This window comes from Oncorhynchus mykiss, chromosome 3 (genome assembly GCF_013265735.2).
Source record: "Oncorhynchus mykiss isolate Arlee chromosome 3, USDA_OmykA_1.1, whole genome shotgun sequence".
In the NCBI taxonomy this organism is placed as follows: Eukaryota; Metazoa; Chordata; class Actinopteri; order Salmoniformes; family Salmonidae; genus Oncorhynchus; species Oncorhynchus mykiss.
This window is the reverse complement of record NC_048567.1, coordinates 34,445,677-34,458,277: the sequence shown is the minus strand read 5'-3', so window position 1 is coordinate 34,458,277 and position 12,601 is coordinate 34,445,677. Positions and strand designations below refer to the sequence as shown.

At 42.1% G+C, this 12,601-nt stretch overlaps 1 protein-coding gene across 4 annotated transcripts in view; it reads left to right on the top strand.

The window, feature by feature from the left end:
• The first annotated feature begins 1,475 nt into the window (after positions 1 to 1,475).
• The window catches only part of adcy3a (adenylate cyclase 3a), a 28,220-nt gene continuing 17,094 nt past the window's right edge, over positions 1,476 to 12,601 (top strand). For 2 of the 4 annotated variants that reach the window (XM_036973926.1, XM_036973928.1), the window contains exons 1-2: positions 3,988 to 4,662; positions 6,159 to 6,308. In XM_036973926.1, the coding sequence (XP_036829821.1) occupies positions 3,988 to 4,662; positions 6,159 to 6,308 (825 nt within the window). Of the gene's footprint in view, positions 4,663 to 6,158; positions 6,309 to 12,601 lie in introns of all 4 variants that reach the window. The other 2 variants (XM_036973927.1, XM_036973929.1) reach the window with 2 other exon arrangements.

Genomic DNA, 12,601 nt, shown 5'->3' with positions numbered 1-12,601 from the left:
ATTTTTTAAACTTTGGCATAGGGTGAAGTCTACAAAACTTGATCCTCTCTGTTCGTAACAGATTCTAGTTTGGGGAACAGAAAACCGTGTTAAGATTAAATGTTTAATCGATGAGAAAATTTGCAGAACATTGGCCAAAATCCATCTCACTTCCATCTTCTCCCACTGTTAGCCACTGGGCTTCCTCTAATAACCATATTTGGTGGTGAGTGGAAATCCTAACCGGATGCTTCAGATTGATATATCCGGTGAAACGTCTGTCTCATTGTTCTGTGACACTGTATTGATTGAAGTGTATCGTTGTTGTTTTTGCTAAATACAATAAACATTTTAATAGCATTGCAAAACAAGATCCAAATATTTGCAACACATGTTTTACATAGATGTATTCTATTCTACATAGATCTAAAACCTTCTGCAGATCATGGGACAGCAGAAAATATTTGCACAGGCCTATATTGGCCAAACAATGTATTGATAATAACACTTTCCTTGTGCAAATAATGGGTTTCTTCTTTGTCCTCTGTGGCCAATGCCATGGGAAACAATATGCACATCTGATGTCCTATTCTGATTTTGCCCAACAGGGTCATTCAAAGAGTTACAGTGTATCGGCTTAATACCATGAGAGGGATGATGAAAAATATGGTCTCTCTCTAAAACAATCATGCATTCACAGTGATACTGAGAGAATGATTGTGATATTGTCATAGGACAATGTTTATTTATGAATCTAGAGAAAACATGATGAGAGACATGGTTAAACACAATAAACAGGCTCCATTTGTCACTCCCTTCCCTTGCCCATTTGTTACATGGAAGAGATTATTCTGAAAACCGGACTTGTAAAATCGGCTTTAGCAAAGCAATCAATTGTTATGCCTCCGAATAAAATCATGACATTACATAATCATCTGTCAACTGTTAAAGGATGTGCCCTAATCCGTTGCCTCCCATAACCTGTGTCTAATTTTGCACACCATCGCCATCTGTCCTACCTCAGCCTTTGCTGGCGCTAAAGAGCACTCGTTTAATAATTATTGTTGGCTGTTCTCTGGGGAAATCTGTCTCTCCAAGGCAACATCAGTCTTGGAATCCAGCAATTAATGAATCACTTTTACAGAGAGGTTTACCTACAAGCCTCATCTATTCTCAATTGGCTGCATCACTCTAGGCACATATAGCTAGCGGTGGGTTAATTCTCCATGATTAGCACAGCTTCAAAAATATGTTTACACGTGTTCTCGTGGCCTATAACCTCTGCTTCCTTGACAAAATCCAAATTGATACATCATGTACTTTTTTTTTTAAATGAGGCAAAGGAAACTCAAGGGGGTGTTTATGGGGGGGGGCATAGTAACAAGGGAGAGGACAGTGGGCCCTGTGATATTGGGTATCACACACCCCAAGCTATAGAGGGATGAATACAGGTATGATTGTTCAATTTGGGCCTGAGAGGCAGGGAGATGTTGTTGATTAGTTTTTTTCCAGTAAAAAAGGTCAATGGTCTGGGTATTGATCACACGTTCAATACAGGGTTTCAGTGGAATAATCGATACAGGTCTCATGGCGGTGTCAACGAAAGAAGCCGGTCTCGGGCAGGTTCTGCACAGCCAGTAGCGTTTCTGGGACACAAACAAATGACCAGACACAACAACCTGAACACATCTCATCATCCAAAAATAATAATACAAGAACGATGCCATATGGTGCATGAACAGCCCTGGATAACAGCCCTGGACTAGACTCAGTTCCTGCTCCACACACACATCGTTTGGCATTTTACTGCATCGTTAGGAGCGTTTCGCTTCACCCGCTGTAAGATTAGCTAAATTGTGTAAGCAACCTTTGGTTTGAAACAGGGTGGGCGTTGTGTGTGTCTAAAATAAACTGATGTTGTGTAGTGGGCTGCTGCTCTTGTTTGGATTGTTCAAGCCGATGGGGGAACAGCTGTCGATAAGTAGCTATAAATTGTTCCCTCTCAAAGACTGGTTCAAGTGACATGCATATTTATTTCATGGTGCTTGTTGGATCTAGGGGTAGGCCCAGGCTTCCAACCTTTTTTTTTTCGTTCTTTAAATTTTTTAAACTATAGAAGTAGATAATTTGATGTGACAATGGTCAGAGTCAATTAGTGTGCTCAGACGTTGTGGTGCTATGGCCAGGAGGCAGAAAAACACTATGCGAACTTTAGTGGCAATTAATCAATCAAATTAAATCAAGTGTCATATTAGAGCATGCTCGACCAGTCATAATGAATAACCATAGGCTATTTACATGTAGTTATCCTATTTGGAATTGTCTGTCCCTATTTCTGACTTTGTACATGGGAAGCAAGGGGAGTGGGTGATCTAAAGAGGGGGACGGGCTTATCGGGGGTAGAAAGTGAAGATCGAGGGCGAAAAAGCAGAGCTGTTCCGTGTTTTCTGCTGAATGCGAGAGTCCATTGTAGTCTAGTACTCGTCGAGAGGGACATGTTCAGGTTATTCTTATAACAAACACCCAACATGCACTGTTTTGATTACAAGTGACATCTAATCCTTACAAGAGCGAGCACCACCTATAGGAGATCGAAAGTGTATTTTTTTCCCCCCATGGCTGGGTAAACGGATGCAACAATATGCGGATGGTTTTTACATCATCTGGTACAAAATCTCTGTTCACAGGCGGCATCAAAGGATAGATAGACAGGAGATGCCAAACGTCGAGTCACTGGAGAATGAAAACCTACATTGAAAGATCACGTTCATCTTTGGCCATCGACACATGTTAAATGGATACAGAATGGGTAAATAATGACGCTTATTGTTTTCAGTCATTCGATCATTTATATGGGTATGACAATAGCGGTCCTCTATAGCACCTTTTCAAAATAGAAATATAGCCAAACGATTTAACCCTGAAATCACAGACAACAAACTCATCAATATGTGTAATGAGGGCAAGAAATATGATGTCCCTGTACTTTAGGCTGGAAAACCGCGTTGCTTAATAATAGGGCAAAAAGACTGTTAAGTATTTTAAATGGATAGCCACGATGGTGTCATTTTGGACATCCATTTTACAAGTTCTATCTTTTTTCTCTCTTTGATAGAGCGCAACATGTAGCCTATTTCCTGTGTGCGCTGTAAAATCAGAAGTCACGCATAGTTCTCCGGTGATATTCTCAACTGAGGACAGAGGCGCAGTTTTCTCAAGATAAATATTGGTAGGGAACGACAGACATTGCTCTCAGTATCAGTCTGTCAACTGCAAAGAAAAAACGAACCTAGGCCTCTTTTGCACAACTTGCACAGGCTGTCCATATTTCCCAGTAACTTTCTTAAAAATCCCTTTTTTTCCCAACGTGGATTGCTAGTCAGGTGACATCTCAGGTCCCCCACAATTCATCAAACGGCATCCCATATTCTTCACTTCTTTTGAGTTTTCACCATGGAAACCCCATGTGAACAATGGTGATGACCTTGATACAATGAATATAAAAGAGAAGGGTGTCAATGTAAACAAAGTTTTGCATTTGAAAAGAAACAAAGCTACATTATCGCCCTCACTTGAGTTAGCCCTAGTGAGTTTTCCATGGGCTCACGTAAGGAAAATTAACATGGTCCAGGAGACCCTTCAAATCTCCTTTTGTCTTATGTCTACATTTGGAGGACATTGGATTGGTGAATCCACTGATAGAATCAACTGACACTATCTGAGACGTGTACCTAACGAATATGTGAGGAAAGCTATTCCAAAGTGCAGGGCCTGACAATCAAGACACTACGTGTGATTTAAAGGACATTTGTGACACCTCAGGGCAAAGGGTTCAGTTTACACACAGGAGAATAAAAGGGAACCCGATGAGAGAGCACAATGTAGGCCTGCGTTTGAACCTTACAACAGTACCTTGAGGAATTTTACACCTGCAGAGCTACAAACAGATTCCCACTTTTTTTTACGACGAGGTCACAGGAAGAATACGAAACTTAGTCAGCATTCACGATGCCTCGCAACCGGGCCTTCTCAGAGCCGGAGTACTCAGCAGAGTATTCGGCGGACTGCTCTGTGACCCTACCATCGGACCCGGGCCAGGCCGTGGGGCGCACGCACGAGGTAACGGTTCGCAGCCAAGGGTGCTGCCTCTGCCTACCACGCTTCATGCGTCTCACCTTTGCACCCGAGTCTCTGGAGAACCTCTATCAGACCTATTTCCGCCGGCAGCGACACGAAACCCTGCTGGTTCTGGTTGTGTTTGCTGCCCTGTTTGACAGCTACATCATTGTCATGTGCGCTGTGGTCTACACGGGTGAAAAGCTGGCCTCTGTGGTGGTGGCATCACTGGGCCTGGCATCAGACATCCTACTCTATGTGTTGTGCTGCTACGGCCTGCTACCCGACCGCATCTCACGACGTGTGGTGCCCTACGCCCTGTGGGTGCTCATAGCGGCCCAGATCTTCTGCTACCTGGGCCTGAACTATGCCCGCTTCCACCAGGCCAGTGACACAGTGGGCTGGCAGGCCTTCTTTAGCTTCTCCTTCTTCCTGACACTGCCCTTGCGGCTCACGCCCATTGTGCTGATCACATCCGTGTCGTGCGGGGTCCACACCCTGGTGCTGGGGGTCACCATTGCACAGCAGCAGCAGGAGGATATCCAGGGGGCTGCCCTCGGGAGACAGGTGAGAGTGGGGATGGGGCTGATGACACACCTTGGGTGGGGGATGAGTTGCAGTGGGTGAGGGGTGATGGGGATTGAAGTTGCAGGTGGAGAGTGAGACGGGTGAGAGTGGTTCAGGAAACACCTGGGGTGGGTGGACGCGAGTTGGATGGAGTTGGAGACAGGCGGTGGGGGGGGGGGGGGGGGGGGTAGGGTGGCAGGTAGAGAGAGGTGAACAGATCTTGTGAAGTAGCTCATAAAAGAAAATATCTAGGAACAGTGCAACATGCCATACTTGCAACACAAGGAACGATGAGCAATTACTAGGCTATATACAGTAGATTTAATAAGAGGCTGATATAGTTCAAATGACAGTGCAGGTAAGTCATGCTAGCTTTCCTGATCACATCAAATGATGTGTTGAATAATTTCATCACGCAGAAGATTAGCCTCCAGTCTATGTACTATTTATGTCACGTTATGCCCCGTAATTGTCTTACAGCATCTACAATGAATAGGCATTACTGGTGTGTCTACAAACAGGCTCAATGTATCAAATGTTTCGGTGACAGAGCAGAGGCTGAGAATAGACTGAGGTTTGAGTGTCTCCTAACAATTAAAAGAGTCTGAGGTAGAATTATCAATGGCAAAAAAAAAGCCTCTGTGGTTTCGTCATTTGTCGATACTGTTCTCAAAAGGTCCACAGTTTTTGGTTCTCAGTATGCTCACGTCTTCTTTAATCATAATCTCACAGTAATCCAATGAGAGGCAGGCAGCCCAATAAAAGGCCAACCCCCCTATCGGAGCTTCAGTCTCAGCGAATCAAAATGTTATTCAATGACAAAACAGTGCAGTATCCAAACTTTGTTTGAACTGTAACTCATCAGCAGCCACCTCACTGCAACCTCTACGAGTTTGGTAATAGTTTAAAATCAAATCAAATCAAATTTATGTATATAGCCCTTCGTACATCAGCTGATATCTCAAAGTGCTGTACAGAAACCCAGCCTAAAACCCCAAACAGCAAGCAATGCAGGTGTAGAAGCACGGTGGCTAGGAAAAACTCCCTAGGAAGAAACCTAGAGAGGAACCAGGCTATGTGGGGTGGCCAGTCCTCTTCTGGCTGTGCCGGGTGGAGATTATAACAAAACATGGTCAAGATGTTCAAATGTTCATAAATGACCAGCATGGTCGAATAATAAAGAGTGTGCTGAGAGAGTGCTGGTTTCTTTTTGCCTGTCTGCCACATTCATGAATGCAGAAAGTCCGTAAGATACCACTAGCCTAGGTCGTGATAAGTCTACACAAGGGTCCTCCCCACAGGGTTCAGAGTGTGTGTGCATGCGTCCGTATGTCAAATCAAATTTGTATTTGTCACATGCTTCGTAAACAACAGGTTAACTAACAGTTAAAGGCTTGCTGTGCGTGCCTGTTTGTGTGTTTATTTTATTTTATAGTGCATGTGTTGTGTGTAAGTGTGTGTGTGTGTCTGTCTAATGACTCTGTTGCGTTCTCCAGCTGCTGGCCAACATAGTGATCTATGTGTGTGCGATCACTGTGGGCGTCATGTCCTACTACATGGCAGACCGGAAACACCGCAAGGCCTTCCTAGAAGCACGGCAGTCCCTGGAGGTCAAACTCAATCTGGAGGAACAGAGCCAGCAACAGGTGAGACTGACAGACTGAGACAGGGAGGAAGTGTTGGCAAAAACACATGGCGGGAGGACAGAGGGGCAAAAACAAAATATTAAGAGAGAGAAAAGTGAGAGGTTAGTAGGTTTGAGTGGTAGGTTAGAGAATGGGGGGGGCAATAAGGAGTGTGTGGCAGTGCCAGAGTAGTGCCCTGGTTTGAATGTATGTGGTTCTGATTCAGACCAGTTGTCTATGTTTGAAGCCAAATTGAATTTAAACACAATTCTTAGTATCTACAGTTCAATTTGATCTACTGTTACACTACACTAAGCTAGTTAAATGTGTGTGAGCATGTGTGTGTGTGTGTGTGTGGCAGTGCCAGAGTAGTGCCCTGGTTTGAATGTATGTGATTCTGATTCAGACCAGTTGTCTTTATGTTTGAAGCCAAATTGAATTTAAACACAATTCTTAGTATCTACAGTTCAATTTGATCTACTGTTACACTACACTAAGCTAGTTAAATGTGTGTGTGTGTGTGTGTGTGTGTGTGTGTGTGTGTGTGTGTACACTTTGTCTGTTTGAGTTAGCGCTGTGTCAGCAGTCATTTCCCCTCCCTCCCCTGTCTCACAGCTGTGGCCATTGGGCATTCTTGATTGCTACTATTTATGGACCAGAGGGTCACTGCTATAGAGAGCTGAGAGGAAAGGGGTGATTATGGAGGAAAGGAAGGAAGGAGGGAGGAAAGGAAGGAGGGTGCAAAGGTGTGTGTGCGTGTGTGTGAAGGGCTGATAAGACCATGAGAGGAGAAACTCCCAGAATACTAATGGAGAAGCATGGGCTGCTGGGAGACAAGGACCGCCAGCCAATCAAGGAGCATCCGGTCGCTGCAGGTTACCATGGCGACCTGCCTCCTGAGACGATGTCCGCAGTAATCACTCTGCTGACTCTCTTGCCCATTTTTTTGTCTCTCTCGGTCAGGTTTTGATAAGAACGTAGAAAAACGCTGCCACATTATTTGTTTTCCTCCCTCCGTGTGTGTGTGTGTGTGTGTGTGTGTGTGTGTGTGAACTCAAGGCTTTTGTTTGCCTGATGCATTTGTGTTTTCCAATGTTTTATGTTTCTAGTCTTGGATCATCAAGGGTGGAATCTGTTCAGATGGACTTATGATGATGAGTGATATAGTTTTAGGCCAATCAGATTTGTGTACAGGTACAGTGCTTTTAACAGGGAGAAAAGTTATAGGCCTGTATTTTGGCTGACCATTGTACCATGTCTATGTACTATGTAATATGTGATTATATATATGTTTGTATGTTGGACGTTTATTATTTTATCAGCGAGTCATACTGCGATCAAGGTCTCTTTTACAGATGAGCCTTAAATGACAGAAAATACACGCATCAAAATGCAAGCAGAAAGAAAAACATGGTAAAAAAAAACAACACATTCATCAGTCATAAGCCTTTGTAAGGTAAAAAAAATAACATTATTCTCAATCAGCTTTCTGAATTCCCCTAGAGGCACCCAAATATCAAATCTAAGAACATTTTGAAGATTATTCCACAGATAAAGTGCAAGGAAACTAAAAGCTGATTTACCTAACTCGGTAGCAGCCAAAGGAATTTCCTGAGCTAGTCATCCCTGAGACCGGGTGTGGTAACTCGCATGTCTAGTAAAGAAGTTAGGTACAGTGAGACTTTTTTAAAAAGGGCTTTCTAAATAAAAACATAGCAACGTATCAACCAACCTCAATCGACGGGACAGTAGTGGAGAGGGTAGTAAGTTAAGTTCCTTGGCGTACACATCACGGGCAAACTGAATTGGTCCACCCACACAGACAGCGTGGTGAAGAAGGCGCAGCTAGTATCACTAGCCACTTTAAACAATGCCACTTTTATATGTTTACATACCCTACATTACTCATCTCATATGTATATACTGTACTCGATACCATCTACTGCATCTTGCCTATGCCGTTCTGTACCATCACTCATTCATATATTTTTATGTACATATTCTTCATCCCGTTACACTTGTAAGGTAGTTGAGGTGAAATTGTTAGATTACTCGTTGGTTATTACTGCATTGTCGGAACTAGGAGCACAAGCATTTCACTACACTCGCATTAACATCTGCTAACCATGTGTATGTGACAAATCAAATTTGTTTTGATTTGATACGTGACTTCAGAGGTCCAACCAACTGTCTGTCGGACCCCAAGAAGACTAGCTGTCGCTAATGGGGATCCTAATAAATCAAATGAATGCATTGATGAGTACAAATATTTTAGCCTGTAATAAAGCGCAGTGCGCTATGATAAACTGCATCTAACAGCTTCATTGAAGTGGCAGCTGACTTCACATAGATGATGTCGCCGTAGTCTAGGACCGATAGGAACGTCGACTGAATAATCTGTGTTCCACTATTTAGCGAGAGGCAGGACCCATTTCCATAGAAGGAGCCAATTTTTATTCTCAGCTTCTTAAGTCATCAATATGCTTTTTTAAAAGGCAGCTTTAAATCTATCCAGATATTTGTAAGCAGGGACCCAAACAATATTGACACCATCCAAATGACATGCTAAAATCAGAGTTATTTTGTTGTGCTCTGGAGAACAACATATACTTGCTTTTACCTGAATGCAATACTAATTCCAGGTCAATAAAGTCTTTCTGTAATACAATGAAGGCAGACTGTAGTTCAGACAGAGCCTGGTCAACCGTGGGGGCAATAGCATGCACACCAGTATCACCAGTATCATCGGCATATAAGTGCAGTTTTTTTTAAGGAGTCGATATTGTTCATGTTAAAAGCACAGGGCCAGAATCGACCCCTGTAGGACAGCTTTCGTAATATCCAGGAAACCTGATTTGACACCATCAGTAGATAAATCTCAATGTGTATATCTGTCAAGTAATTTTTAAACCAGTTACATGCAATCTGGTCTAGGTCAATTGAGGAAAGCCTCTGAATTAGCCATCAGTGATCAAAAGTATCGAAAGCCTTTGACAGGTCAATGAAGAGGGCAGCACAATGTTGCCTTTTATCCATACAGTTAACCACATAATTTATAACTTAAGGGTGCAGCAGAGATAGTGCTATGACCTGGTCTAGAACCCAGCTAATGTACATTTAGAATACATTTCAAAGACAAGAAAAATCTTAGCTGAGAATGAATCAAGGAATATTTTTAGCTAGGCAAGAAAGTTTAGAAATAGGGTGATTTTGAATGATTTGTTCACAAGGGTCCGCACGTTTGTGAAGGGGGGAGTACATGGGCCACCTTCCAAACCTTGGGGATAGTACCAGATATAATCATCAGGTAAAAAATATGGGTTAATGATTCAGTAATCAGGGGGGCAGAGAGCTGCAGCAACAATGGATCAAGCATATCAGCCCCAGTGGATTTTTTAAAACAAAGATTCACGAGAAGTTGATTGATTAACCATCAAGTCAGCTAGAGGCTGACAGGAAGAGCAGATGATTGACATACCAAGGTCAATTAAACCACAATTTCTTGCAAATAAAAGGCCTGCTAATATAAAATTATGATTAAAAGCATCACTTATCCCATTCTTCTCAGTTATGATGCCAGAGTCAGATAGAAGTTGCTTAGGAAGGGAAGAGGAATTTGTACGCTTCAGTGAATTTATTGTTTTTCAAAATTTTGAAGGATCACCAGCTGTCGGATATAGAGCTTAAAAGGTAGCTTGATTTAGCTTTCTTAATCGAGAGTACATCTGTTTCGCAAGTTTACATACACTCAATTAGTATTTGGTAGCATTGCCTTTAAATTGTTTAACTTGGGTCAAATGTTTCAGGTAGCCTTCCACAAGCTTCCCAAAATAAGTTGGGTGAATTTTGGACCATTCCTCCTGACAGAGCCTGTGTAACTGAGTCAGGTTTGTAGGCATCCTTGCTCGCACATGCCTTTTCAGTTCTGCCCACAAATTTTCTATAGGATTGAGGTCAAGGCTTTGTGATGGACACTCCAATTCCTTGACTTTGTTGTCCTTAAGCCATTTTGCCACAACTTTGGAAGTATGCTTGGGGTCATTGTCCACTTGGAAGACACATTTGCGACCAAGCCTTAACTTCCCGACTGATGTCTTGTGATGTTGCTTCAATATATCTGCATAATTTTCATTCCTCATGATGCCATCTATTTTGTGAAGTGCATCAGTCCCCCCTGCAGCAAAGCACCCCCACAACATGACGCTGCCACCCCCGTGCTTCACGGTTGGGATGGTGTTCTTCGGCTTGCAAGTCTCCCCCTATTTCCTCCAAACATAACAATGGTCATTATGGCCAAACAGTTCTATTTTTGTTTCATCAGACCAGATTACATTTTCCCAAATAGTACGATCTTTGTATCAATGTGCAGTTGCAAACCGTAGTCTGGCTTTTTTATGTGTCACGTTCGTTGAAAGGAATGGACCAAGGTGCAGCGTGGTGGGTGTACATTTTCCTTTATTAAATGAACACCGAACAAAAATACCAAACGAAGCGTGAAGCTAAATAATAGTGCTGACATGCAACTATCTATAGACAAGATCCCACGAATAACAATGGGGAAATGGCTACCTAAATATGATCCCCAATCAGAGACAATGATAAACAGCTGCCTCTGATTGGGAACCATATCAGGCCACTATAGAAATACAATTCACCTAGATGACCCACCCAAGTCACTATCACGCCCCAACCAACACAGAGAATAAACAGCTTACTATGGTCAGGGTGTGACATTATGGCGGTTTTGGAGTAGTGGCTTCTTTATTGCTGAGCAGCCTTTCAGGTTATGTTGATATAGGACTCGTTTTACTGTGGATATAGATACTTTTGTACCTGTTTCTTCCAGCATCTTCACAAGGTCCTTTGCCGTTGTTCTGGGATTGATTTGCACTTTTTGCACCAAAGTACGTTCATCTCTAGGAGACAGAACTCCTTCCTGAGCGGTATGACGTCTGTGTGGTCCCATGGTGTTTATACTTGTGTACTATTGTTTGTACAAATGAATGTGGTACCTTCAGGTGTTTGGAAATTGCTCCCAATGATGAACCAGACTTGTGGAGGTCTACAATGGTTTTTCTGAGGTCTTGGCTGATTTTTTAAAATTTTCCCATCATGTCAAGAAAAAAGGCACGGAGTTTGAAGGTAGGCCTTGAAATACATCCACAGGTACACCTCCAATTGACTCAAATGATATCAATTAGCCTGTCAGAAGCTTCTAACGCCATGACATAAGTTTCTGGAATTTTCCAAGCTGTTTAAGGCACAGTCAACTTAGTGAATGACATCCACTTTTGATCCACTGGGATTGTGATACAGTGAATTATAAGTGAAATAACCTGTCTGTGAACAATTGTTGTAAGAATTACTTGTGTCATGCACACAGTAGATGTCCTAACCGACTTGCCAAAACTATAGTTTGCTAACAAAAAAAATGTGGAGTGGTTGAAAAACAAGTTTTAATGACTCCAACCAAGTGTATGTAAACTTCTGACTTCAACTGTATATACTGTATACTGCATTCTTCACTATCTAAAACAGAGTGATGGCCTCTACTAAAAAGAGGAGTATCTCATTAGCTTTCTATAGGCTGGGCCTACTATATTTATTTATGTCTCAACTTTCTTAATATTACACACATTGCTTATATTTACAACAGGAATATAGCCTACCTGGCTGGCATGAAAATAAACAACAGGGTAAAGCATCCTCCATTTGCTATTTAAGTGCATAGATGACATATAATTTTTACTGCTGCCCCTGTTTTGAAACGGGTGCATGATAATGGTCCATTCTAAATCCAAACAAAATTCACACATATATATTATTTAGTACATGTAAAGACAAGATTAAATCAAGAATAGTCTCATGAGAAACATAAGAAACAAAGCCTTTTTTTTGCGACCTTTTGAAATCATAGTCGCACACCTCATGTAGCCTAACCCATGGGTTTATATGTTTTAATAATTTTTGCATTGCAACTAAAGTGGCCAAATAACTTCTTAAAATGAAGCACATTAATCCGCTTTACAAGGGGTGTAGAGCCTAACTGGCATACATAAGCAGCATGTGAGTTTCACATTTGGGAAAGATAATATTCACCATAAAAATGCATCTTATAATAAAAGCATTACATGCATAATTGCATTTGTGGTCACTTTTGATAATGGTGTTTTCCACTAATGGAACGTTCACACTTGTAGCCTACTACCATGTGCGCAATGCTGCACTTATAATGTGAAGAAATATTCTAATAGTTTATCAGCATTTTAAGCTAAACGTTCTGATCGGTTGCATCAGTCTCATTGCTTCGACTT